The 27,495-nt window shown below is 39.8% G+C and overlaps 1 protein-coding gene and 1 long non-coding RNA gene across 12 annotated transcripts in view; one reads left to right on the top strand and one right to left on the bottom strand.

Moving 5' to 3' along the window:
* The window catches only part of LOC126082731 (uncharacterized), a 155,352-nt gene that overhangs the window by 67,957 nt on the left and 59,900 nt on the right, over positions 1–27,495 (top strand). The window lies entirely within an intron of this gene.
* The window catches only part of CDK20 (cyclin dependent kinase 20), a 106,322-nt gene continuing 83,042 nt past the window's right edge, over positions 4,216–27,495 (bottom strand). For 3 of the 11 annotated variants that reach the window (XM_049895570.1, XM_049895574.1, XM_049895575.1), the window contains one exon: positions 25,972–27,170. In XM_049895570.1, coding sequence (XP_049751527.1) covers positions 27,044–27,170 — 127 coding nt within the window. In that variant the 3' untranslated portion in view covers positions 25,972–27,043. Of the gene's footprint in view, positions 4,282–8,946; positions 9,067–25,971; positions 27,171–27,495 lie in introns of those variants that run through there. The other 8 variants (XR_007518626.1, XR_007518627.1, XM_049895572.1 and 5 more) reach the window with 5 other exon arrangements.

Raw genomic sequence — 27,495 nt, 5'->3', positions numbered from 1 at the left:
CATGTTATTAGGCTAATTAACTAGGATATCCCAGAAACCATGACCCTAAATCTCCAAACCAAGAAACCAAATCCCGTCAGGTTTTTGGTGGTATAGGGTCGCTATGAGTTAGAATTGATTCGATGGCAATGTGTTTGGGTTTATGGTATAAGCAGCCTCAGAAGCTACTCTTTTTTTTTTCTGTCATTGTAGCTATATCTAGCACAGCTTTTTGCCAATTCAACATTTTACAGGTGTACAATTTTTTACAGCAATTACAATTGGCTGTGCAACGCTACCCTGAATCAGTGCCTTATTTCCATCACTGTTAACCCCCTTCTCTCTCCCTCCCAGCCTGGTAACCACTAATAAACTTTGTTCTCTACACATTTGCCTTTTCTTGTCTGTTTATGTAAGTGAGGTCATATATGAGCAAGCCACCACTCTTCTGCCAGTTTTTTGCATGGTGGTGGCTTGCATGTGGCTGTGATGCTGGAAGCTATGCCATTGGCATTTCAAATACCAGCAGGTTCACCCATGGTGGACAGGTTTCAGCAGAGCTTCTAGACTAAGACAGACTAGGAAGAAAGACCTAGCGATCTACTTCTAAAAAATTGGCCAATGAAAACCTTATGAATGGCAGTGGAACACTATCTGATATAATGCTGGAAGATAAGCCCATCAGGTTGGAAGGCACTCAAAATACGCCTGGGGGAGAGCTGCCTCCTCAGGTAGAGTCGACCTTAATGATGTGGATGGAATAAAGTTTTCTGGACCTTCACTTGCTGATGTGGTGTACCTCAAAATGAGAAGAAACAGCTGTAACTATCCATTAATATTTGGAACATGGAATGTATGAAGTATGAATCTAGGAAAATTGGAAGTTGTCAAAAATGAAATGGGATGCTTGAAAATTTATATCCTAGGCATTAGTGAGCTGAAAGGGACTGGTATTGGCCATTTTGAATCAGACAACCATATTGTCTACTATGCCTGGAATGACAAATTGAAGAGGAATGGTGTCACTTTCACTGTTAAAAAAAAATATTACAAGAACTATCCTGAAATACAACGCTGTCAGTGATAGGAGAATATACATAAGCCTACAAGGAAGACCAGTTATTATTCAAAGTTACACAACAACTACTAATGCCAAAGATTAAGAAATTGAAGATTTTTACCGACTTCTGCAGTCTGAAGTTAATCAAAATGCATTGATAATTACTGGTGATTGGAATGGGTAACTTGGAAACAAAGCAAGAAGGATCAATAGTTGGAAAATATGGCCTTGGTGATAGAAACCATGCCAGAGACTGCACGTTAGGATTTTGCAAGACCGGTGACCTACTCATTGGAAATACCTTTTTTTCAACAACATAAATGGCGACTATACCCGTTGACCTCGCCAGATGGTACACACAGGAACCCAATTGACTGTATCTGTGGAAAGAGACGATGGAGAATCTCGATATCATCCATAAGAACAAAGCCAGGGGCCAAATGCAGAACAGACCTTCAATTACTCATATGCAAGTTCAAGCTGAAGTTGAAGAAAAATAAAACAGGTCCACAATAGCTAAAGTATGACATTAAGTATATCCCACCTGAATTTATAGGCCTTCTCAAGAAGAGATTTGATGCACTGAACACTAATGACCAAAGACCAGACGAGTTGTGGGATGACATCAAGAACATCATACATGAAGAAAGCAAAAGGTCATTAAAAAGACAGGAAAGAAAGAAAAGATCAAAATGGATGTCAGAAGAGACTCTGAAACTTGCTGTTGAACTAAAGCAAAAGGAAGAAATGGTGAAGTAAAAGAGCTGAACAGAAGATTTCAAAGGGTGGCTCAAGAAGACAAAGGAAAGTATTATAATGAGATGTGCAAAGACCCGGAGTTAGAAAACCAAAAGGGAAGAACATGCTTGGCATTTCTCAACCTGAAAGAACTGAAGAAAATATTCAAGCCTTGAGTTGCAATATTGAAGGATTCTATGGCCAAAATACTGAACAATACAGGAATCATCAAAGAAAACAGAAGGAATACACAGAGTCGCTGTACCAGAAAGAATTGGTCAACAGGTAGTATATGATCAAGAACCAGTGGTATTGAAGGAAGAAGTCCAAGTTGCACTGAAAGCATTGGCAAAAAACAAGCTCCAGGAATTGACGGAATACCAATTGAGATGTTTCAACAAATGGATGCAAAACTGGAAGCACTGACTCGTCTGTGCCAAGAAACTTGGAAGACAGTAACCTGGCCAACTAACTGAAAGAGATCTGTAAATGTGCCCATTCCAAAGAAAGGTGATCCAACAAAGTGCAGAAATTACTGAATGATATCATTAGTATCACATGCAAGTAAAATTTGCTGAAGATGACTCAAAAGTTATTGCAGCAGCACATCAACAGAGAACTGACAGAAATTCAAGCCGGATTCAGAAGAGGACATGGAACCAGGGATATCATTGGTGATGTCAAATGGATCTTGGCTGAAAGCAGGGAATACCAGAAAAATGTTTACCTGGTTTTTTTTTTTTTTTTTTAACTATTCAAAGGCATTTGACTGTGTGAATCATGACAAATTATGGATAACATTGCAAAGAATGGGAATTCCAAAACACTTCATTATGCTCACGGGGAACCTGTACATAGACCAGGAGGCAGTCGTTCAGAGAGAACAAGGGGATACTGCGTGGGTCAAAGTCAGGCAAGGTGTGTGTCATGGTTGTATTCTTTCACCATACGTATTCAATCTGTATACTGAGCAAATAACCTGAGAAGCTGGACTATGTGAAGAAGAACCCGACATCAGGATTGGAGAAAGACTCATTAGCAACCTGCGATATGCACATGACCCAACCTTGTTTACTGAAAGTGAAAAGGACTTGAAGCACTTACTGATGAAGACCAAAGACTACAACCTTCCGTATGGATTACACCTCAACGTATAAAACAAAAATTACCACAATGGGACTCATAAGCAACATCATGATAAAGGGAGAAAATATTGAAGTTGTTAAGTTTTACTTGGAAGGAGCAGTCAAAAATCAAATGACATATTGCACTGGGCAAATCTGCAAAAGACCTCTTTAAAGTGTTAAAAAGCAAAGATGTCACCTTGAGGACTAAGATGTGCCTGACCCAAGCCATGGTATTTTTAATTGCCTCATATGCATGTGAAATCTGGACAAAGAATAAGGAAGATTGGAGAAAAATTGATGCCTTTGAATTATGGCGTTGGCGAAGAATATTAACTATACCATGAACTACCAGAAAAACAAGAATGTTTTGGAAGAAAGCCCAAATGTTCCTTAGAAGGGAGGATCGTGTGACTTCGTCTCACATACTTTGGACATGTTATCAGGAGGGACTAGTACCTTGAGAAGGACATCATGCTTGGTAAAGTAAAGGGTCAATGAAAAATGAAGACCCTCAGTGAGACGGATTGACACAGTAGCTGCTGTAATGGGCTCAAACATAGCAAGAGTTGTGAGGATGGCACAGGACTAGGCAGTGTTTCATTCTGTTGTGCATGTACATTGTTATTCTCTTTCAACATTGTTTTAACTATTCAGGACCTCTTGCCATTCCATATAAAGTTGAGAATTGGTTTTTCTATTTCTCTAAAGAAGGCTGTTGGTAATTTGATTTGGATTGCATTGAATCTATAGATCGCTTTGGGTAGTATTGACATTTTAACAATATTAATTCTTCAAGCACAGGAACGTGGCATTTCCACACCTCCTGCCAACCTGATCTTGTGTGTGCTATTGACATATAAGGTCTCTTTGCAACTCGCTTGAGTTTGAGGACCAGAGTTATACTCCCTCAGAGTATGGTCTTTTTGGGTTATCAGTAATTGCTTTAATTAGTAGATGGCGATAATATGAAGAAAGTTTGCTAAATCTTTTGATGGCTTCCAAAGCCCATGGTTTAAAGTTGAAAATTATTAAAATTTTCCTGTTGAAAGGAAAATGTGCTTTCCTAAATATTAGGAACATTTCACATTGCTCAGGGTTTCTGCTCCTGGTTTAAGAAGCCTGGAAGGATCAGATACGTGGGTCTCGTCGTGATTGCTTTGACCAGTTACCAGTGGCTGAATAGTCAACTCTGAGTCATGGTGACCCCGTGTGTGTCCGAGTGGAACTGTGCTCCACAGCGTTTTCAGTGGCTGAGTTTTCAAACGTAGATGGCCAGGTCTTTTCTCTGAGGCATCTCTGGGTGGACTTTAACCTCCAGCTTTTCAGTTGGCAGCTCAGCGCATTTGCCATTCGCACCACCCAGGGACCCTGTGGTGACTTTAAAGAGGAATAAAGTAATGGAATCAAGGCTTCGTTGAAAGTCAGAGCTTAAACCCAAAAAGGGTGATATGAAACCTGTCTTCTCTCCATTCCAGAAAGACAGTTTTTGATGCCAGGAATAAAGGGACCTCAAACTTTGTTAGGGAGAGCCACGAAGTCCCAAGTCTTTAATGGATCTTTGAAGATCAGAGTTTCTAGTGGACCATACTTCACAAGAATTGGTGCTGATTCACATAACCATGAATTAATATTGGTATCTCCAAATCCAATCCAGCACCACAGGGTATATTATAGCCTTCTTTTCCTTGTCTATAGCATCCTTCTCCAACAAAAAGAACCGGGGATCTCACTCTTCAGAATATATTTACTTATTTGCTTACTCCCATAATACACACAAAGTAGTTTGGGGTACTGCCCTTCAATCCTTGTTGATAATTTTTTGAGCACATGACACATTAACATATTTCTAAATGTAAGAACACTCGAAGGAGTACTACTCTTCCTACCCCTTTTTTCATTTTCCCATCTTCTCATTTCCATTTCCCCATCTTTTCTACTTTGTCCTTTCCCATCTCTATAACTCATTAGTTTTTCGCTTATCCTACCCATATTTTTTTTACAAGTAAGTAGATACGTGTATTCTTTGTTTCCCCTTCTTATGTGAAAATAGCTATTTGTAAATATATTTTATGAAGAAGTTTTTATCTTTAAGTACAACCCTAAACCTAAACACAATCTCAGTTATATAGCAGCTTCAAAGGATTACACAGGAGAATGAGGAACAGCTTCTAAAACTAAACCGTAATATTGAATCAGCTGTCTGTTTTTCTCCATCCGTAAACACTCTGATCCTGATTGTGAACACCTAAAGGCACTTAACCATTCCACATAAGTATAAGCACAATATGGCAGCAGATATTCTGATTGCTATTTTTGTCTATCAGTACACTCCTCTATATTTCTAAACTGAGAATATCTTCAAGCTTAGAGCTCCTTCTGATCATTAAAATTAAGGTTTGTACTAAACAGATCTCTGATGCCACTCAGCTCTAAGACTCTGTCTGCTCTGTTCCCACGGTGCTATTGTTCTAATATTCCAAACCCCAGGAGAATCATTCGCTGAGGCACTTACAGGCAGCTTCACTCTCCTGTCTTGAACTTCCTCTACTGAAGTGTGAACATGGCAGGAAAGAGCTACACAGTAAGTAAGAACATCACCTTAAAAGCAGCAGACTCCACAAAACTGCGGAGGGCCCATGTGAACAACCTGGCAGAGGAAAAGAAGACCAAGATGCATATTCTCAAACTCCAGAAGGCTTTAAATACCAGGTGCAGGGAGATTGATAAGGAAAAAGAGGCCCTGAAGACATTTATGAGAAAGCTTCACCAGACAACTGGTTATTTTCCTCGAGCGCCTTTCTGGTGAGCAGTGGTACTATGGATAAGGCAGTTCATCTAACAGTTTGAATATGGAAACATCTGGAGTCTCCTGTTAACTGTATGTGACCCAAGAAAGCTGTGTAAGAAACCACTGAGACAAGTTAAAAAAAAAAAAAAAAAAAAGACTATACGATTTAAGACAAAAATGGAACCCCTACAAAAGAATCAACAGATATATCCTACAAAAGAGATATTAAAGCATTGTTATTTTCCAGATGATTCTATTTTATTTACAACAGGAAGTGGAAATAAGCACTGCATGCATGATTACTCTTTTGAACTTTCCTTGAGACAAAAATAAACCTTATCCATTTTATAGAGATCTTCCTGGTTTTGGTCATGGAATGCACATATACCTTAATTCTGTTTTTTCTCACTGATACCATTTTCAGTTATTTATCTATAGTTTTAACAACATGAATAAATGCAAGTTTATGCTAAAATTAAGATGAAAATATAGTAGTAAGAAAAACATTGACTCTTGGGTCTACGAGAGAATCTGATTCAAATTTAGGTTTTTTCATGTGTTACTTGTGTTATCCTGGACTTAGAAACTCTTCATCAAGGGATAATGGTACCTATATCAAAGGTTGTTTTAAGGATTAAGTAAGATAACGTATACACAGGGCACATTGCAGACATCTCCACAATGGTAAGAGCTATCATTGTAATCGCTGTTGCTTTTAACTTTATTTTTATTACTGTGTAATAGAACTCAGGTAGTTTGAGTTCTGTTCCCATCTCTCCCACTGACATTCAGTGGTCTCTGGGAAAGTTACTTTCCATTTTTAAGCCTTAATTTTTGCAAGGCTATATAATGTGGGTATCGAACTAAATAATCTCCACAGGCCCTTCTGGCTTTAAGTTCTTTGCTATTAACACTGCAAGGTTCTACTCTGAAATGTGTTTGTGGCATCCTAGAGAAAGGATTCAGCAATCAGAATGCACACAAAGGTGACTTGGTTGTTATTGTTGTTAGGTGCCTGCCATGGAGTCTGTTCCAACTCACAGTGACCCCAGGTACAACAGAATGAAACACCGCCCGGTCCTGGGCCAGCCTCACAAATTGTTATGCTTGAGTTCGTTGTTGCAGCCACTGTGTCAGTCCATCTTGTTGAGGTTCTTCCTCTTTTTCGCTGACCCCCTACTTTACCAAGCATGATGTCCTTCTCCAGGGACTGGTCCCTCCTGATAACATATCCACAGTGTGTGAAATGACTTGGATGTCTATTCCTCTTTAGCCATGACTTAAATACCAACTTCATGTTTAAAGGTATGAATTATTCATATATTGCATATTATGTAATGATCTTATATCCTGCAACTGCGCTGAACTTGTTTATTAACCCTAATGGTTTTGTTTTTGTTTTTGTTTTTACTTCGCTTTTGAGGATTCGTTAGGGCCTATTATATACAAGATCATGTTATCTGCAAACAGAGATGGTTCTACTTCCTTTTTAATCTGGATGCCTTGTATTTCTTTTACCTGCCTCGTTTCCCTGGATAGAACTTCCAGTGACAATGATGTGGCTTTCTTTTTTCAAGAGAGCTCTGTCACCATGCTTAGATTAGACAGTAAGAAGGCAAAGGGAATAGCACGGAAACTGGTTAAGAAGCTATTGCAGTAATACAGAATATTCTAAGTTTAAGGATCTTTTTACCTTCCTGGGTAATTTCAATACCTCCTACCTACTTTCTCTGCTTCCATCCTTTTCCCTAGCATTCTATACTATGCACCTCGCTGCCTCCTAACCTTGCAATAATAGCTTTACGACCATTCATCTCCCCCACATGCTGTGCGGTGGCCAGGCCAGAACAGCCCAGCCAGCTAAACACACACACACACACACACCTGGGGCCACACCCTCTGGGGAAGTCTTATTTATTATGTATAGGAGGCACAGTGCCAAAGACCCCCCATACTTTTAAGAGCCCAAGAAAACATTTTACACTCTTTTACAATAAGAAGAAATAAGATGGACTTTTAGGTAGAACAAAATGTTTTAATATGTAATATTAATATATTCATCTTTATGCCAACACAGTAATAAAAATATGAGTTTAATATGCTTTTTGGAAGAAGAGGCCCATGAAAGGAAAAGTACCTAGGGCCCACAAATCTCATAAGGTGGCCCTGTGGTCCAGCTGTTTCACAGCTTACCTTCCATTAGCTGGCCTGCTTGGCCAAGGCCCTGACTCAAATTCTTTGTAACCTGCTACAAGCTTTCCTTTTTCCTTTTCTTTAAAATAAAACTAACTTTTCCTTTGTTGGTTTAGTTGATTCTCACATAAAAAACAGTAATTGCTCCAATGTAGAAAATCATGGGGGAAAAAGCATAGATAAAAATCATAAAATACAAGTAATCCCTGCCACCTTGGAATAGATAGATGATGGATGGGTGGGTGGATGGATGGATGGGTGGGTGGGTGGGTGGGTGGATGGATGGGTGGGTGAATGGGTGCGTGGGTGGGTGAGTGCGTGGGTGGATGGGTGCATGGGTGGATGGATGGATGAATGGATGGAGTTGAGTTAACGCTGAGTCTTGGCGACCTTATGTACAACATAACAAAACATTTTCTGGTCCAGCCTCATCCTCACAATCTCCTGCATATTCGAGTCCATTGCTATGGCTCTTGTGCCAGTCTATCTCACCCCTCACTGGCCCTCTACTTCACCAAACACAATGTTCTCCTCTAGAATTGATCCCTCCTGATCATGTGTCCAAAGCAAGTGAGTCAGAAAATGTTCTATTGTGATCCAAAAGGTTTTCATTGGCTAATTTTCTGAAGTAGACCTCCAGGCCTTTTTCCTTGCCTTAGTTTGGAAGCTGTGCTGAAACTTGTCCACCGTGGATGACCCTGCTGGTATTTGAAATACTGGTGGCACAGATTCCAGCACTACAGCAACACGTAAGCCATTATAGCACAACAAACCAGTAGAAGGGTGGTGGACCTTGGGATAAACACTGTTAATACTTAGGTATAAATCTTTTTTATACTTAAAAAAATAGGTATATTTGTATATATTATTGGGGGAAAATTAACAAATAAGTCTGCTGACTCAGAAAATCATCTCCGTGAATGTAGAAAAGAGAGGAATTAGTTTTTTATTCAATAGGAATTAAACTAGGCTGTGATGTGTACCACACCAGTAAAGGGATTACAAAAAAGAAAAAAATTTCACCGTTTTATGTAGCCAGGAAGGTACAATCCATTACTTACGTGTTCTCGAGATAAACGATCATACATTTTCATGTGAGAGGACTTGTCAACACTCTTTGCCATACATTCCTCATCCTAAGTTCACTTGGTAATTGGAGTGCCACCGTGTTCGTTAAGTGCCTTTATTTAAAGGAGAAATAAAACTTCTTGTATCTATTTGACAAGCAAGTGTGACAGCTTAGAACAGGCTGCCTGGACTAAATTCCCATGGTGACAGGGGAAGTAGGGGCTCTATCTTCCTTGATGATTACCTTCCTAAGGGATGGCTCTCAGCCCCGGAAAAACAGCTGGTTAATTTTTACCAGTATGGTAATTTTATTGGTGTTATAGAGAGAACACTTGTTTAATTTCCCTCCAAAATTCCAATAACATTGTGATACTCAGACAATTTAGCAATGTTATAATACTGTGATCTAAAATACAGTCTACCAATCTTTAGGACAGTGTTTCCTCTATCTTCCTCACTGTTTCTCTTCAGAGTCCAATGAAGGACCACACATTATATTTACTTGTCTTGCACTTGATCAACTTATAAAGTTCAGTTTATGTCTGTTACATCTCCATTTACTCCATCAGGATATATGAAAAAAATAAACTCTAAGCTTTTAAATCTCTTTCTTTAAAAAGTGATTCAAGCCTTCTCCTGTTAAATTTTTCTAAGGTGATAAGAATTTGAGCCACTGGAATCTTTGGCTTCCTTTTCAGAGTTGCCTGCCGCTCTGGGTCCTCCGAAGAATGAGACCCATAGTCTGTACTCAGGCCCTCCCTCACAGGAGGGTTGCCACACTTGGCTTAAAAAAGAATAAAAATATATATTTTTAGTATAAATATGCCCCAAATACCACACGGACATACTCAAGCTAAAACCTATTCATGTTCATTCAGATTCACATTGGACTGGCATCTTGAATTTTATCTGGCAACCCTACCTCCCAGAAACTGTGAGCAGGACACTTCAGGTTATATGATAGAACGAGCAGGGCTGAGCAAGCTGTTGCTGGGCTGAGAGGAGCAGCAAAGGGTCTTATGTTAGAAACAGATGATATCCCCCCGACACAAACAATCCCAGCTCCCACTGTGAGCCCACCTCTTTGTGTTGTCATGATAAATTCAGAACTGTTTGGTTTTTTGTCATGTGGGTTCACATCAGGGGCAGAGTAATCAGCAAGGTACACAAGGGCTTAATTGTATTTACTTGCTAATCTGTGGTGAACAATTTCACATGGGTTTAGCCACATCGTTGACATGGTGGAGGACAGGTGAAATTGTGTACTGCAAATTGGTGGGAAGGCACAATTCAGCCCATGTGCACCTTGCTTATTGGGTAATCCAGCCCTGGTTCACATTCTCTGAGTCTTAGATTCTTTTCCCTTCGTGTACTAACATAGACTCCCTCAAGAAAAATAAACTTAAGTGCCTGCTAGCCTTTCCAGACATATTGTGAGAGATGTGACTGACCCACAGCTCTATAACGTGCAGTCTTTCCAAGATTTAAGACAAGGAGAGCCAGCGTGAGCCCTTTGTCACACAAGGTCGCTGTCAGTATGTGGACACAGGTATTGATGCTGTTCAGGAGGGTGGCAGCAAGTCCACTTGTGTCCTTTATCAATGTCCATAATCAAAACCTGCTACACCTGCAACTCACTACCACCAAGCATTTCCAGGAAGATTCAGACTTAGTGGGGGCCCCAGAAATCTGCAGTTTCCATAAGCAACTCCAAGCACTTCCTATGATCAGCCAAGTATGGTAAAAATTGCCCTGCTGGGATCAGGTGCAGTTTTTCTTTAATGTCAGCACTTGACGGGTCAAAGGACCCCGAACTATAAGTGCAGCAGTGATTCAAGAAGTCCTCCTGATTGTTCTACTGAAAACTCTTGACCCCTCTCCATGGCTTGAAAGATAACTTGCTCTCCAGTGGAACTTTTTATCTGTTCCTGCCATCTTTTGAAAATGTGAACTTGCCTTGTTCGTTGGTGTATCAAGTGTAACTCCAACATTTGCACAAGCAGCCCACAGGGTATGCATCTTCTCTGTCGCTCTAGTAGCTTTAGCAAGGTTTGATGAGCTTATTCAGTTTTAACTGAGAGAAAATCTGAATATGATTTCAGGCTTCAATCAACTTCCCAGCCAGCAGCACCTTCCCTGGGATCATTTTCTCAAGCAGCAGTTAACATCAAAATGTTTTGAATTGTGGGAATAAATATGAAACCTAAAGACCAACACAAGGTGAATTTATCTGTAGTAAAAATTTCCACTTTAGTTCTTTCTTGAAGAAACAAGAAACATATATGTAATTAGGAGTACAGGTTCTTGATAAATGAAAACATTAAATCATAAGCAATGTGTTCTTTTCTCCGGTATAAATTTTTGATAGGCCATGGAAGTCAGAGGTCTTTATAACAGAATAGTGTCAGAAACCCCCAAGTACCCATCATGCATGTCTCAGTTGTCAACAGTTACCAAAGTATGCCTAATCTTGTATCATGTATCCACTCAGGATATCCTAGACATTCTATCATTTCATGGCCTGTGGTGGTCACTCCTGAATTCTTATCTCCAGCTCCAGTCTCCCCCTTGAGCTCCAGGCTGCCCACTTGTCATCTCTGCTTTGTCTAAAAGACATCTCAAAGCAGCATGTTCGAACCAATCTTGACTTCCCCTGCTTTGTCTATTCACCCATGCCTGCCTCACCCAAAAACTTCTACATACATTAAATGGGAACTCCATCCTTCCAGTTGTATAGGCCAAGAACACTGAAATCTTCACTTCTTTAGGATCCAGTAGGTTCTGGGTGAGGCTGGAATCCGAAGTTTGACCCCATGCAGTTGGGTCATTGACTGCATTTTGAAAACACTTCATTAGGCCATAAGTTCCCACATGATCTAGACCCAATGCCTCTTCTATTTAGCTTTTCCTCCACCCACCTCCCCACCCTCCCACCCACATCAACATGCCCTTGCCCCACCTTCCAAGCTTTAAAGCATCTTGTTACCTCTGAGCCATTCAGGTCCCCAGGGCCCAATCTGCATAGTCAAGGCCTTTGCTCAACATCATATCTCCTGAAGTGTCCCCTTTCTCTCATCTCTGACCCTTCAATGCTAAGCTCATTGTGACAGCCTTCTGTGTATCATGTTCATTGAGAGCATAGACTCTGAAAACAAACCACCTAAATTCAAACACCCCCTTCCCCCTGTCTTAGTTATCTTGTACTGCTGTAACAGAAACACCACAAGTGGGTGGCTTTAACAAACAGAAATTTTTTTTTGACAGAATAATTGTTATTTTATTTCTTATACCAAGATTACAGCCATGATAGTGATAACAGATGAAGCAGAAAAAAATGCTACACTTCAAAGCCTCAGATAAATAGATGTATCACTAACAACCATTACTAATAAGTTAATACTTAAAAATGCCAGACAAATTTGTTAAGTACATAAAAAATTATTTTTGTAAACTCCTATGACATATCTGCAGTCATTGGGTAATACAAATGGTGAATGGTATACTCAGCTGCTCAGTGAAAGATTCGAGGTTTGGTTCCGTCTAAAGGTGCTACAGAAGAAATTCCTGGCAGTCTACTTCTGAAAAATCAGCCACTGGAAACGCTGCGGAGCACAGTCCACTCTGAGGCACAGGGCATCCCTATCAACGGGTTTGGCTTTTTTTTTTTTTTGTTAACTTTTATTGAGCTTCAAGTGAACGTTTACAAATCAAGTCAAACTGTCACATATAAGTTTATATACACCTTACTCCATACTCCCACTTACTCTCCCCCTAATGAGTCAGCCCTTCCAGTCTCTCCTTTCGTGACAATTTTGCCAGCTTCCAACTCTCTCTATCCTCCCATCCCCCCTCCAGACAGGAGATGCCAACACAGTCCCAAGTGTCCACCTGATATAATTAGCTCACTCTTCATCAGCATCTCTCTCCTACCCACTGTCCAGTCCCTTCCATGTCTGATGAGTTGTCTTCAGGAATGGTTCCTGTCCTGGGCCAACAGAAGGTTTGGGGACCATGACCACCAGGACTCCTCTAGTCTCAGTCAGACCATTAAGTATGGTCTTTTTGTGAGAATTTGGGGTCTGCATCCCACTGATCTCCTGCTCCCTCAGGGGTTCTCTGTTGTGCTCCCTGTCAGGGCAGTCATCAGTTGTGGCCGGGCACCAACTAGTTCTTCTGGTCTCAGGATGATGTAGGTCTCTGGTTCATGTGGCCCTTTCTGTATCTTGGGCTCTTAGTTATCGTGTGATCTTGGGGTTCTTCATTCTCCCTTGATCCAGGTGGGTTGGGACCAATTGATGCATCTTAGATGGCCCCTTGTTAGCATTTAAGACCCCAGACGCCACATTTCAAAGTGGGATGCAGAATGTTTTCATAATAGAATTATTTTGCCAATTGACTTAGAAGTCCCCTTAAACCATGGTCCCCAAACCCCCGCCATTGCTCCGCTGACCTTTGAAGCCTTCATTTTATCCCGGAAACTTCTTTGCTTTTGGTCCAGTCCAGTTCAGCTGACCTTCCATGTATTGAGTATTGTCCTTCCCTTCACCTAAAGCAGTTCTTATCTACTAATCAGTAAAAAACCCTCTCCCACCCTCCCTCCCTCCCCCCCTCATAACCACAAAAGTATGTGTTCTTCTCAGTTTATACTATTTCTCAAGATCTTATAATAGTGGTCTTATACAATATTTGTCCTTTTGCCTCTGACTCATTTCGCTCAGCATAATGCCTTCCAGGTTCCTCCATGTTATGAAATGTTTCACAGATTCGTCACTGTTCTTTATCGATGCATAGTATTGCATTCTGTGAATATACCACAATTTATTTATCCATTCATCCGTTGATGGACACCTTGGTTGCTTCCAGCTTTTTGCTATTGTAAACAGAGCTGCAATAAACATGGGTGTGCATATATCTGTTTGTGTGAAGGCTCTAATTTCTCTAGGGTATATTCCGAGGAGTGGGATTTCTGGGTTGTATAAAAAAAAAAAAAAAAATTTTTTTATGGTAGTTCTATTTCTAACTGTTTAAGATAACGCCAGATAGATTTCCAAAGTGGTTGTACCATTTTACATTCCCACCAGCAGTGTATAAGAGTTCCAATCTCTCCGCAGCCTCTCCAACATTTACTATTTTGTGTTTTTTGGATTAATGCCAGCCTTGTTGAAGTGAGATGGAATCTCATCGTAGTTTTAATTTGCATTTCTCTAATGGCTAATGATCGAGAGCATTTTCTCATGTATCTGTTAGCTGCCTGAAAATCTTCTTTAGTGAAGTGTGTGTTCATATCCTTTGCCCATTTCTTGATTGGGTTGTTTGTCTTTTTGTGGTTGAGTTTTGACAGAATCATATAGATTTTAGAGATCAGGCACTGGTCAGAGATGTCATAGCTGAAAATTCTTTCCCATTCTGTAGGTGGTCTTTTTACTCTTTTGGTGAAGTCTTTAGATGAGCATAGGTGTTTGATTTTTAGGAGCTCCCAGTTATCTGGTTTCTCTTCGTCATTTTTGGTAATGTTTTGTATTCTGTTTATGCCTTGTATTAGGGCTCCTAAGGTTGTCCCTATTTTTTCTTCCATGATCTTTATCGTTTTAGTCTTTATGTTTAGGTCTTTGATCCACTTGGAGTTAGTTTTTGTGCATGGTGTGAGGTATGGGTCCTGTTTCATTTTTTTGCAAATGGATATCCAGTTATGCCAGCACCATTTGTTAAAAACACTCTCTTTTCCCCAGTTAACTGACACTGGGCCTTTGTCAAATATCAGCTGCTCGTATGTGAATGGATTTATATCTGGGTTCTCAATTCTGTTCCATTGGTCTATGTGCCTGTTGTTGTACCAGTACCAGACTGTTTTGACTACTGTGGCTGTATAATAGGTTCTGAAATCAGGTAGAGTGAGGCCTCCCATTTTCTTCTCCTTTTTCAGTAATGCTTTGCTTATCTTAGGCTTCTTTCCCTTCCATATGAAGTTGGTGATTTGTTTCTCTATCACATTAAAAAATGACATTGGAATTTGGATCGGAAGTGCATTGTATGTATAGATGGCTTTTGGTAGAATAGACATTTTTACTATGTTAAGTCTTCCTATCCATGAGCAAGGTATGTTTTTCCACTTAAGTAGGTCCTTTTTAGTTTCTTGTAGTAGTACTTTGTAGTTTTCTTTGTATAGGTCTTTTACATCTTTGGTAAGAATTATTCCTAAGTATTTTATCTTCTTGGGGGCTACTGTGAATGGTATTGATTTGGTTATTTCCTCTTCGGTGTTCTTTTTGTTGATGTAGAGGAATCCAAGTGATTTTTGTATGTTTATCTTATAACCTGAGACTCTGCCAAACTCTTCTATTAGTTTCAGTAGTTTTCTGGAGGATTCCTTAGGGTTTTCTGTGTATAAGATCATGTCATCTGCAAATAAGAGATAATGTTACTTCCTCCTTGCCAATCCAGATGCCCTTTATTTCTTCGTCTAGCCTAATTGCTCTGGCTAGGACCTCTAGCACAATGTTGAATAAGAGCGGTGATAAAGGGCATCCTTGTCTGGTTCCCGTTCTCAAGGGAAATGCTTTCAGGCTCTCTCCATTTAGAGTGATGTTGGCTGTTGGCTTTGCATAGATGCCCTTTATTATGTTGAGGAATTTTCCTTCAATTTCTATTTTGGTGAGAGTTTTTTTATCATAAATGGGTGTTGGACTTTGTCAAATGCCTTTTCTGCATCAATTGATAAGATCATGTGGTTTTTGTCTTTTGTTTTATTTATTTATTATATATGGTGGATTATATTAATGGTTTTTCTGATATTAAACCAGCCTTGCATACCTGGTATAAATCCCACTTGGTCATGGTGGATTAATTTTTTGATATGCTGTTGAATTCTATTGACTAGAATTTTGTTGAGGATTTTTGCATCTATGTTCATGAGGGATATAGGTTTGTAATTTTCTTTTTTTGTGATGTCTTTACCTGGTTTTGGTATCAGGGAAATGGTGGCTTCATAGAATGAGTTAGGTAGTATTCCATCATTTTCTATGCTTTGAAATACCTTTAGTAGTAGTGGTGTTAACTCTTCTCTGAAAGTTTGGTAGAGCTCTGCAGTAAAGCCATCCGGGCCAGGGCTTTTTTTTTTGTTGGGAGTTTTTTGATTATCGAACAAACAGAAATTTATTGTCTCACAGTTTAGGATGCTAGAAGTCCAAATTCAGGGTGCTAGCTCTAGGGGAAGGCTTTCTTTCTGTTGGTTCTGGAGGAAGGTCCTTGTCTCTTTTAGCTTCTATTCCTGGGCAATCAAGTGTTTGGCATCTCTCTTCTTGTCTCTGCTTCTCTCACTTGCTTGTTTAATCTCTTTTATATCTCAAAAGAGTCTGACTCAAGATACAGTCTATGCTCATCCAGCCTCATTACCATAACAAAGATAACGCATTCCCAAATGGTCTTATAACTACAGGCAGAGAGGTTAGGATTTACGACACATATTTGGGGGGGCCACAATTCAATCCATAACTCTCCCTTACTAGCTTTGTGTCCCTGGTCAAGTTACTTGGCTTTTCTGTGCTAATTTCCTTGTGCAAATGTGGGCATAATAATACTGATTTCATGGGGTGGTTGTGAGGATGGAATAAAATGTACTCAGGACTTTGGCCAGTACATAGGTGCCTAACTGGTCTCAGTCACTGTTACCACTGTACATCAGAGAACAGCAGGTGTCAAAACAGAGGGAGTGCAGAGCTCTGGACATATTGATCTGACAGTCAGCTGAGTCATTTGGCCAACTTCTGAACACCATATGTGTAATTTATTTTTGTGTGTGTGCTTAAAACAAAATTTGCCATCTTAACCATTTTAAGTGTACAACCCAGTGCTATTCATTACATTCACAATGTTGTGCCACCACCAAAACGTTTTATCACCCTAAACAGAAATTCTGTACCCCAAAACTCCCTACTGTCCCCTCCCCTAGCCCAGTAACCTCTCATCTACTGTCTCTGTGAATTTGCCTATTCTAGGCATTTCATGTAAGTGAAATCATATAATATTTCTCCTTTTGTCTCTGACTTATTTCACTTAGCAAGTTTTCAAGGTTCATCCATGTCATAGCACATATCATAATTTCATTTCTTTATGGCAGAGTGATATTCCATGGTACTTTACAACCACATTTTATTTATCCATTCATTTGTTGGTGGACACTAGGGCTGTTTCCACCGTTCGGCTATTGTGAATGATGCAGTGAACATTGGTGTACACCTATCTGTTTGAGTTTCTGCTTTCAGTTCTTCTGGGTATATACCTAGGAGTGGAATTGCTTGGTCAGATGGTAACTCCGTGTTTAACTTTTTGAGGAACCACAAAACTTTTTTCCACAGTGGCTGCTCAAATCCTCAACAATGCATGAGGATTCCAATTTTTCCACATCCTCACCAACACTTCTTATTTTCCTTTTGTTTGCTAATAGCCACCCTAGTGTGTGTGTGAAGTGGTACATTATCGTTTGGTTTTGGGTTTTTTTGCTCATAATTTTTTTTTTAATTGTACTTTAGGTGAGTGTTTACACCTCAAATTAATCTCTCATACAAAATTTTATACACATATTGTAATGTGACACTAGATCCAATCCTACAATCTGACAGCACACTCCGCCTTTCTACCCCGGGTTTTCCGTGTGCATCTAACCAGCTCCTGTCCCTTCCTGCCCTCTCATCCTCCCTGCAGAAAGGAGCCCCCCATTTGGTCTCATATATCTGCTAAATTAAGAAGCACACTCTTCACAAGTATTTTATGTTTTATAGTTCGGTTTAATCCTTGTCTGAAGAGTGGTGTTTGGGAATGGTTTTAGTTCTGGGTTAACAGAGCATCTGGGGACAATGGCTTCAGGGTTCCTCCAGTTTCAGTCAGACCATTAACGCTGGTTTTTTACGTGAATTTGAGTACTGTTCCACACTTGGCTCCTGCTCCCTTAGGGACTCTCTCTTGTGTTCCCTGTCAGGCAGTCATTGGTGGTAGCAGGCACCATCCCATTCCTCAGTCTCAGGCTGATGGAGTCTCCGGTTTATGTGGCCCTTTTGTTTCTTGGGCTAGTATTTTCCTTGTGTCTCTGCTGTTCGTCATTCTCCTTTGCTCAGAGGAGATAGCTGCCTCTAAGCTTTTAAGACCACAGATGCCACTGGCCAAAGTGGGATGCAGAACATTTTCTTAATAATCTTTGTTATGCCAGTACCTAGATGTCCCCTGAAACCGCGGTGCCCAGACCCCAGCCCCAGCTGCTCTGTCCCTCAGACTGTTTGGTTGTGTTCAGGAAACGTCCTAGCTTTTGGTTTAGTCCAGCTGTGCTGACTTCCCCTGTACTGTGTGTTGTCCTTCCCTTTACACAAGATGATTCTTATCTACTATCTTGTTAGTGAAGTCCCCTCTCCTCCCTCCCTACCCTTGGAACCATCAAAGAATGCTTTCTTCTGTGTTTAAACCTTTTCCTGAGTTCTAATAATAGTGGTCTCATACAATATTTGTCCTTTTGCAACTCATTTCACTCAGTATCATGCCCTCCAGATTCATCCATATTGTGAGATGTTTCCCTGATTCTTCATTGTTCTTTATGTATAGTATTCCATTGTGTGTAAGGACCATTGTTTATCCATTCATCTGTTGATGGGCACCTAGGTTGTTTCCATCTCTTTGCTATTGTGAACAATGCTGCAATGAACATATACCTATTCTTGTGACAGCTTTTATTTCTCTAGGATATACTCCAAGGAGTGGGATTACTGGATCTTATGATACTTCTACTTCTAGCTTTTTAAAAAGGAAGTGCCAAATTGATTTCCAAAGCAGTTGTACCATTTGACATTCCCACCAGCAGTGCATAAGTGTCCCAGTCTCTCCACAACCTCTCCAACATTGATTATTTTGTGTTTTTTGGATTAGTGCCAGCTTTGTAGGGGGGAGATGGTATCTCATTGTGGTTTTGATTTACATTTCTCTGATGGCTAATGATCGTGAGCATTTTCACCTGAATGTCTCCTTTGGCAAAGTGTCTATTCATAGCCTTTGCCCATTTTTTAATTAGGGTTATTTTGTCTTTTTGTTGTTGAGGTGTTGCAGTATCTTATAGATTTTAGAGATTAGACCCTTATCAAATATGTCGTCGGCAAATTTTTTTCCCCAGTCTTTAGTTTGTCTTTTCACTCTTTTAGTGAAGTCTTTTGATGAGCGTAAGTATTTGATTTTTGGAAACTTCCAGTTATCTAGTTTCTCTTCTGTTGTCTGTGCATTGTTAGTTATGGTTTGTATTCTGTTTATGCTATATATTACGGCTCCTAGCATTGTCCCTATTTTTTCTTCCACGATCTTTATCACTTTAGATTTTATATTTTGGTCATTGATCCATTTTGAGTTAGTTTTTGTACTTGGTGTGAGGTATGGGTCTTTTTTCATTTTTTTGCAGACGGATATCCAGTTATACCAGCACCATTTGGTAAAGAAACTACCTTTTCCCAATTTAACAGTGTAGGGTAATGCTATTCAGCTATATGCATCCCCTCCTAATGGAATCAGCTTTGCTCTTCCCTGAAGCATGCTGGGGATGAATTTGGGATAGACTCGGGCTAAGGTACAAGGCCGGGAGTGGCACGACTGGGTCAGTGGCCAAGGCCGAGGAATTCATTAGCAACAAGAAGGAAAACATCTGGGCCTGGACTTGAAGTCCCTGGGAACGCTGCCTGCCCAAGGACGTGGGAGAAAAACAATGAACATTGGTCCCAGCTGGAATGGTATATAAGCTTGTGTCCCTTGCTAGGTGGCTGCGGAGCACTAAACTGGTCCAGCCGCCACCCTGGGCCACGGTCCTGTTAGTAAGCTTCCCAAATAAACCATACATGTGTCATGATCGCTGGTTCTGGAGTCTTTCTTCGGTCTCTTGGAGATGCGGCTGACCTTGGGTTCAGGTGCCGCTGCATTGTTACCCAGCAAACAGACTTTGGGCCTTTGTCAAAGACCAGCTGATCATAGGTGGATGAATTTACATCTGAATTCTCAATTCTGTTCCATTGGTCTGTGTAAAATCTGTTGTTGTATCAGTACCAGGCTGTTCTGACTTCCTTCTTCTTCAGTAATGCTTTACTTACTCTGGGCCTCTTCCCTTTCCGTTTGACGTTGGTGATTTTTTTCTCCATCTTGTTAAAAAATGTCGTTGGAATTTGGATTGGGATTGCACTGTATCTATAGATCTCTTTGGGTGGAACTGACATTTTCACAATATTGAGTCTCCTATCTATGAACGTGGTATGTTTTTCCACTTATGTAAGTCTCTTTTGATCTCTTGCAGTAGTGTTTTGTAGGTTTTCTTTATGTAGGTCTTTTACATCTCTGCTTAGATTTATTCCTAAGTATTTATTTTATCTTCTTGGGGGCTATTCTAACTGGTATTAATTTGGTGATTTCCTTTTTGAAATTCTCTTTGTTGGCGTAGAGGAATCCAACTGATTTTTGTATGTTTGTCTTGTATCCTGATGCTTTGCTGAAATCTTCTATTAGTTCCAGTAGTTTTTCCTTAGGGTTTTCTGTGTATAAGATCATACCATTAGCAAAGGGATACTTTTATTTCTTTCTTACCAATTTGTATGCCCTTTATTTCTTTTTCTTGCCTCAGTGCTCTGGCTAGGACCTCCAGGATAGTGTTGAATAAGCATGGTGATAAAGGGCATCCTTGTCTGCTTCCCGATCTCAAGGGGAATGCTTTCAGACTCTCTCTGTTTAGAATGACGTTGGCTGTTGGCTTTCCATAAATGCCCTTTACTGTCGAGGAACTTCCCTTCTATTCCTATTTTGCTGAGAGTTTTTTTCAGTAACAGGTGTTGGACTTTGTCAAATGAGTTTTCTGAATCAATTGATAAGAACATATGGTTCTTATCCTTTGTTTTATTTTGTGGTGGTTTACATTGATTGTTTTTCTAATGTTGAAACATTCCTGCATTCCTGGTATGAATCCCACTTGATCATGATGAATTATATGTTTGATGTACTGTTGATTGCCATTGGCTAGAATTTTGTTGAGGATTTTTGCATCTACGTTCATGAGGGATATTGGTCTGTAATTTTTTTTGTAGTGCCTTTACCTGGTTTTGGCATCAGGGTTATGCTGGTTTCATAGAATGAGTTTGGCAGTATTCCATCCTTTTCTATGCTCTGAAATACCTTTAGTAGTACTGCTGTTAACTCTTCTCTGAAAGTATGGTAGAATTCTCCAGTGAAGCTGTCAGGGCCAGGACTTTATTTTGTTGGGCGTTTTTTAAATTACCTCTACAATCTCTTTGTTGTTGTTATAGGTTTATTTAGTTTTTCTACCTCGGTTTGTGTTAGTTTACATAGGTTGTGTGTTTCTAGAAATTTGTGCATTTCCTCTAGGTTTTCAAATTTGTTGGAGTACAATTTTTTATAACATTCTGTTATGATTCTTTTAATTTCAGTTGGGTCTGTTGTGACATCGCCTGTCTCATTTCTTATTTGAGTTATTTGCTTCCTCTCGTGTTTTTCTTTTGTCAGTCTGGCCGATGGTTTATTGACTTTGTTGATCTTTTCAGAGAACCAGCTTTTGGTCTTGTTGACTCTTTAAATTGTTTTTCTGTTCTCTATTTCTGCTCTAATTTTTATTTCCTTTCCAAGGGCTTCTTTTGCTGCTTGCTTTCTATTTTTTCAAGTTGTAGGGTTAATGTTTTGATTTTAGCCCTTTCTTCTTTTTTGGATGTGTGCATTTATTGCTATAAATTGACCTCTGAGCACTGTTTTTGCTGTGTTCCAAAGGTTCCAGTAGAATATGTTTTCATTTTCATTTGACTCTATGAATTTCTTTATCCTGTCCTTGACTTCTTCTATAACTCAGTAGTTTTTGAGCAAGGCGTTGTTTAGTTTTCATGTACGTGATTTTTTTTCCTTTTTTCTGTTATTGATTTCTACTTCTATGGTTTTATGGTCAGAAAAGATGTTTTGTAATATTTCAGTGCTTTGGATTCTGTTAAGGCTTGCTTTGCCTAATATGTGGTCAATTCTGGAGAATGTTCCGTGTGAGTTGGAAAACAAAGTATACTTGGCTGCTGTTGGGTGGAGTGCTGTGTATATGTCTATGAAATCAAGTTGGTTGATTGTGGCATTTAGATCTTCCGTGTCTTTACTCAACTTCTTTCTAGATGTTCTGTCCTTCACTGAAAGCGGTGTGATGAAATCTCCTTCTACTATTGTGGAGCTCTCTATATCTCTTTCAGTGCCGTTAAAGTTTGTTTTATGTATTTCGGAGCTCTGTCATTGGGTACATAAATATTTATTATGGTTATGTCGTCCTGGTGTATTGACCATTTAATCATTACATAGTAATCTTTCTTATCCTTTGTGGTGGATCTTGCTTTAAAGTCGAATTTGTCAGAGATTAATATTGCCACTCCTGCTCTTTTTCAATTGCTGTTTGCTTGATTTTTCCCCCCCATTCTTTCAGTTTTAGTTTGTGTCTTTGAGTCTAAGGTGTGTCCCTTGCAGGCAGCATAGAGACAGATGGTGTTTTTTAATCCATTCTGCCACTCTGTCTTTATTGGTGCAGTTAGTCCATTTACATTCAGTGTAATTACTGATAGATATGAGTTTCCTGCTGTCATTTTTTTGTGGTTTTGACAGTTTCTTTGTTCCATTTAATTTTCTGTGCTGTTTTTATGTATTTTCATTGTTGATTTTATATTTGCTGACTCTATTTTCTTTTTTATTTTGATGTGGAAATTTGTTAGTTTCCTTTGTGGTTACCTCTACTTTTCTAAGTTTAAACCAATGTTTTATTTCTTGATAACTCCTTAACTTCCTCTCCTTGTGAAAGTTCTATGACTATTTAATCCCTTTTTTTTTGGTTTAATGTTGTCATCTTTTACATATTGATCACTGTTTCCCTATATTCAGTGTTTTAGCTTTGACTTATTTTTGTGACTTCCCTACCTGGGTTGATATCTGATTGTTCTGTGTTCTAGTCTTAGGTTGTTATCTGATTATTATTGATTCTCTAGTCACAGGACTCCCTTTAGTATTTCTTGTAATTTTGGTTTGGTTTTTACAAATTCCCTTAACTTCTGTTTATTGTGGAAATGCCCCTATTTTCACCTTCATATTCAAGAGACAGTTTTGCTGAATATAATTCTTGGCTGGCAACTTTTTCTTCCTTCAAGGCTTTATATATGTCATCCCATTGCCTTCTTGCCTGCATGGTTTCTGCCTAGTAGCCCAAGCTTAGTTTTATTGGCTCTCCTTTGTAGGTGACTTTTTGTTTATCCTTGGCACTCATAAAATTCTCTATCTTTGGTTTTGCCAAATTTGTTTATGTCTTGGTGACTTTCTTTTGGAATCTACCCTGTGTGAGGTTTGATGAGCTTCTTGGATATCTTCTCATCTTTCATGGTATCAGAGACATTTTCTGCCAACAAATCTTCAACAATTCTCTCTGTATTTTCTGTTATCCCCGCCCCCCACCCCTTTCTGCTACTCCAATTGCTCGTAGGCTATTCCTCTTGATAAAAGTCCCAAATAATTCTTAGGATTTCTTCATTTTTTAAAAATTCTTTTATCTGATTTTTCCTCAAATAAAGTGGTGTCAAATGCTTTATCTTCAATTTCACTAATTCTTACTTCCATTGCCTCAATTCTGCTCCTATGCCTTTCTACTGAGTTGTCTAATTCTTAAATTTTATTGTTAATCTTTTGGATTTCTATTTGCTATCTCTCTATGGAAAAAAAAAATCATTCTGGTTGCAGAATAAGAATCCAATAAGAACTTTTACATTGTTATTGTTGTGTGCCATTGAGTTGATTCCAACTTATAGTGACCCTGTAGGACAGAGAACTGCCCCATAGGGTTTCCAAGGCAGTAATCTTTATGATAGCATATTCCCATGAAGTGGCTGGTGGGTTTGAACCACTGACCTTTCAGTTAGCAGCCAAGCACTTAATCACTAGAACTTAATCATTAGAATTCCCTAATAAGTTCTATAATCCCCCCAATTTTAAAGATTTATTTTTTTTAAATAAGTACCCACCACTTAAATATCTCGCAGCAGATCTGGGACTCCAACCCAGGTAGACAGGTTCCAGAGGTGTTCTAATACAGCATTAGAGCCGCTGTGAGTGGTAGTGAAGGCTGAGTTTGAACAACACCTGTGCAACCACATCATGTCCCTGGTGGGATTCCAGGGTTTGTCTAGAAATCTAAAATGAGACCAGCCCATATGGTATGCATTTCTTCTCTGTCACGGTCACCAGTCTGGGTGAAGGTAATTCGTATGCAGAAATCCTGGTTTTAACAGAATGAGGATGAGGTGAGTGATTTGGGGTATCTGTAAGGGACTGGTTATAGTAAAATGATGTAATCTAATCTGAGGAGGAGGAAAGGAGAGGCAGTGAGAACACTGGGGACAGGGATGTCCTGGTGAGGAAGTGATATGGAGAGGAGATGATGGTAGAAGAATGGCATGTTAATAGTATGAACTTGGAGTGGGTAGCTGAGTGAGCAGAGAGTGAGCAAGGTCACTTGGAAGTGAGATGGTCAAGAAATGAGAGACCAGAGGGTCGAATGGTTTATCTATGTAGACACTGAAGATGAAGTCAGAAACCAGGTAGAAACCAGACAGAGTCCAGTACAACTAGAGGGTGCCCAGCTACCACTACCACCAACTGCTTTGAAAGGTATCACAATATAGGGTCCTGGACAGAGCTGGAGAAGAATTAGAGCAAAATTCTAATAAAAAAAGACCAGACTTATTGACCTGACAGAGACTGGTGAAACCCTGAGTGTATGGCCCCCGGCCACCCTTTTAGCTCAGTGATGAAGTCACTCCTGAGGTTCACCCTTCATCCAAAGATTAGACAGGCCCATAAAACAAAATGAGACTAAAGGGGCATACAAGTCCAGAGGCAAGGAAAAGAAGGCAGGAGGAGACAAGAAAGCTGGTAATAGGGAAACCCAAGGTAGAGAAGGAGAGAGTATTGACATGTCACGGGGTGGTAACCAATGTCACGAAACAATATGTGTACTAATTGTTTAATGAGAAGCTAGTTTGTTCTGTAAACCTTCACCTAAAGTACAATTAAAAAGAAAAGAAGAAAGCCTAGTGGAGGGAAGTAAATAAGAGAAACGTGTGGATAACTACCACAGAGCAAGCACAGAGGTGGTATCATCGGTTACGATATACTTTTAAAGGATTTTTTTGATGGCGGGGGGGCGCTGCAGAAGCAGAAACAATGGTCTCAGTATTAATTAGGACCGTAAAATAGCCTAAATCCTAACTAAAGGAGGACGGTGTGACTGGACCAAGAAATGATCAGAGCTGCATCTGTTTTCCTCAGTCATCATGGGTCCAAGCTTCTCAGGTAGATCCATAAACTCTGGCTGGTCCCTTATCTAATCTGCAATCTCTTGCCAATAACCCAAACCCTCTCACTCCTCAGCAAAAATCCCTGTTTCCTCAATTTATCTGTATTTTTCTCAATTTGTTCTCAATGTTATTTCCTTTTTTGCTGTGTCATGTGTGTGTGCATTTATTTTCTCTCCCTCTCCTTTCCCCTGACATTGTATATAAGATGCGTTAGTACTGATTTTCTTCAACATTTAATTCACCAGTTTTAGAACATCAAGCAGAACTAGAAGAGGAGTGGCTACCAATCACAAGCGTTGTGACTTGATGCCAGTTATGAGAGCTGAAAAAGACGGGTGTCTCCTGTCTCCTGACGAAATGACTGCTTCTGGTTTTGGCTGTATAGGATGCAGTTACATGTATGTGGTAAAATACATTTTTTAAAGTGCAAATATAGGAAGTAGGACATATTTAGATAGGATGTATTTAGGTATTTAGGGTAACTGAAGTGGTAGACTATAGTAAACAGAGTTTTATCCTTTGTTATTTTCTGTTTTTGAGGGATTGTTCCTTCCTACTTTTGAAGGATCTTTCACTGAGTCTTGGCTGGCAGCATTTACCACTGAAGTGCAGGGGCCAGATTCGCCTTGTCTCCCTCCTCTGGCCTTGAGGGTGTGGGTGTGTGACCCAAGTGCAGCACATCACACACACACACCTTGGTTTTGAATCGCAAAGGGTCACCCTCCCTCAGGAGCAGCTGGCAACTTTTTAAGGGGTGGCAGCGATGACTGGCAGTGCCAGAGGTGGGTCTAGGAGCAGCAGCACCAGAGGGACCAGAGGGGAAAATGGCAATAGTGCCAGCAGCAGTGCCCGTGGAGAGGTCCAAACCAGACCTGCTATGGCATGCCTCAGCCATTCCTGCTGCCCAGCTTCCCTTGGTGCCCAGCCTTTTCCTCTAGTCTTCCTATTCCTTTTTTGGTTTTAGTTAACTAGTATCAGCAAATGTTGATTGCAATTAAGAACTCTGAATGATGTACCCACTAAAGTAACCAGGGCTTCCATGTTGAACAACTCCAGGGGCCCATAGCTACAAAACAAATAAATGGTATCCCTAGAGTAAGATGTAGTGGTGTAATGGTTAGGAGCCTGGCTGCTAACCAAAAGGCGGGCAGTTCGAAACCACCAGCTGCTCCTTGGAAACTCTACAGGACAGTTCTACTCTGTCCTATACAGTCGCTAAGAGTCAGAATTAATTTGACAGTCAAAACGTTACACAACATGGTCACCCAAAATTAAACTATGTGACAGCGAGAACTGTTTATTAAAGTGTGTCTAAAGCACATGACACAGAATAAGAAGATAAAAAATATTTAATTAATTACATATTTGGACACAAAAACAATTATGCTACAATTCCAGTACTTCAAGCGTGGGCTTTCAGCTCCTCTAATTCACTTAGGAGTTGAATAACCCTGAAGAGGCTGCTTAGCAGCTGGAAAAATGAGGCTAATAATGGATTAATTACTCTCCTTTCGTATTTCATTGTCTGAAAAACAGAGGCAATAACACCTATTTCACTGGCTTGTTGTGAGGATTTAAAAATAAAATCATATAGCACAGAGCCTGGCACACAGTAGGCATGTGAAAATGACTAATTCCTTTCCCAATGTTGATAAAACAACCACTTTAGTCTTTGTATGAATACAAGCTCCATATGAAAGTGAGATTACCTTCAATTGATAGAGTAACTTTCACCATGGTGCACTCTGAAGTAATATGACCTTAGAATACTTGTTCCAATGCCTCTGGCTTCCACGCCCACAATGCTCATACTGTCGCTTTCCACATGGGTAAATCCACTGCAAAGAGAAGGGACACGATGGGTATTAACTTGAGAAAAGGACAACAGTTTACACAGTAAAAGCCTCTGGATGAAGACGGGGCTCCATGTCCTATACCATCTCCTATCCTCTACTGTTCCCACCTTTGTTTACTCTGGGCCTTTAAGTACCTGTATTCATTTGTAACAATTAGAAAATATTTTCAGGTTATTGAGTACAAATATCAGTTCTGGACCCTTCTGATGGTAGCTGCCTGAATCACAATGATTCCAGCTATTCTAGAAACTTGTCCAATCTAGGCAAGTCATTCATTTCCCCAGAATTCAGAATTCCCCATCAATTC

The sequence above is a fragment of the Elephas maximus genome, chromosome 9 (assembly GCF_024166365.1).
Source record: "Elephas maximus indicus isolate mEleMax1 chromosome 9, mEleMax1 primary haplotype, whole genome shotgun sequence".
Classification (NCBI taxonomy): Eukaryota; Metazoa; Chordata; class Mammalia; order Proboscidea; family Elephantidae; genus Elephas; species Elephas maximus.
Note: the sequence above shows the minus strand (reverse complement) of the source record. Positions and strands in the feature narration are given on the sequence as shown.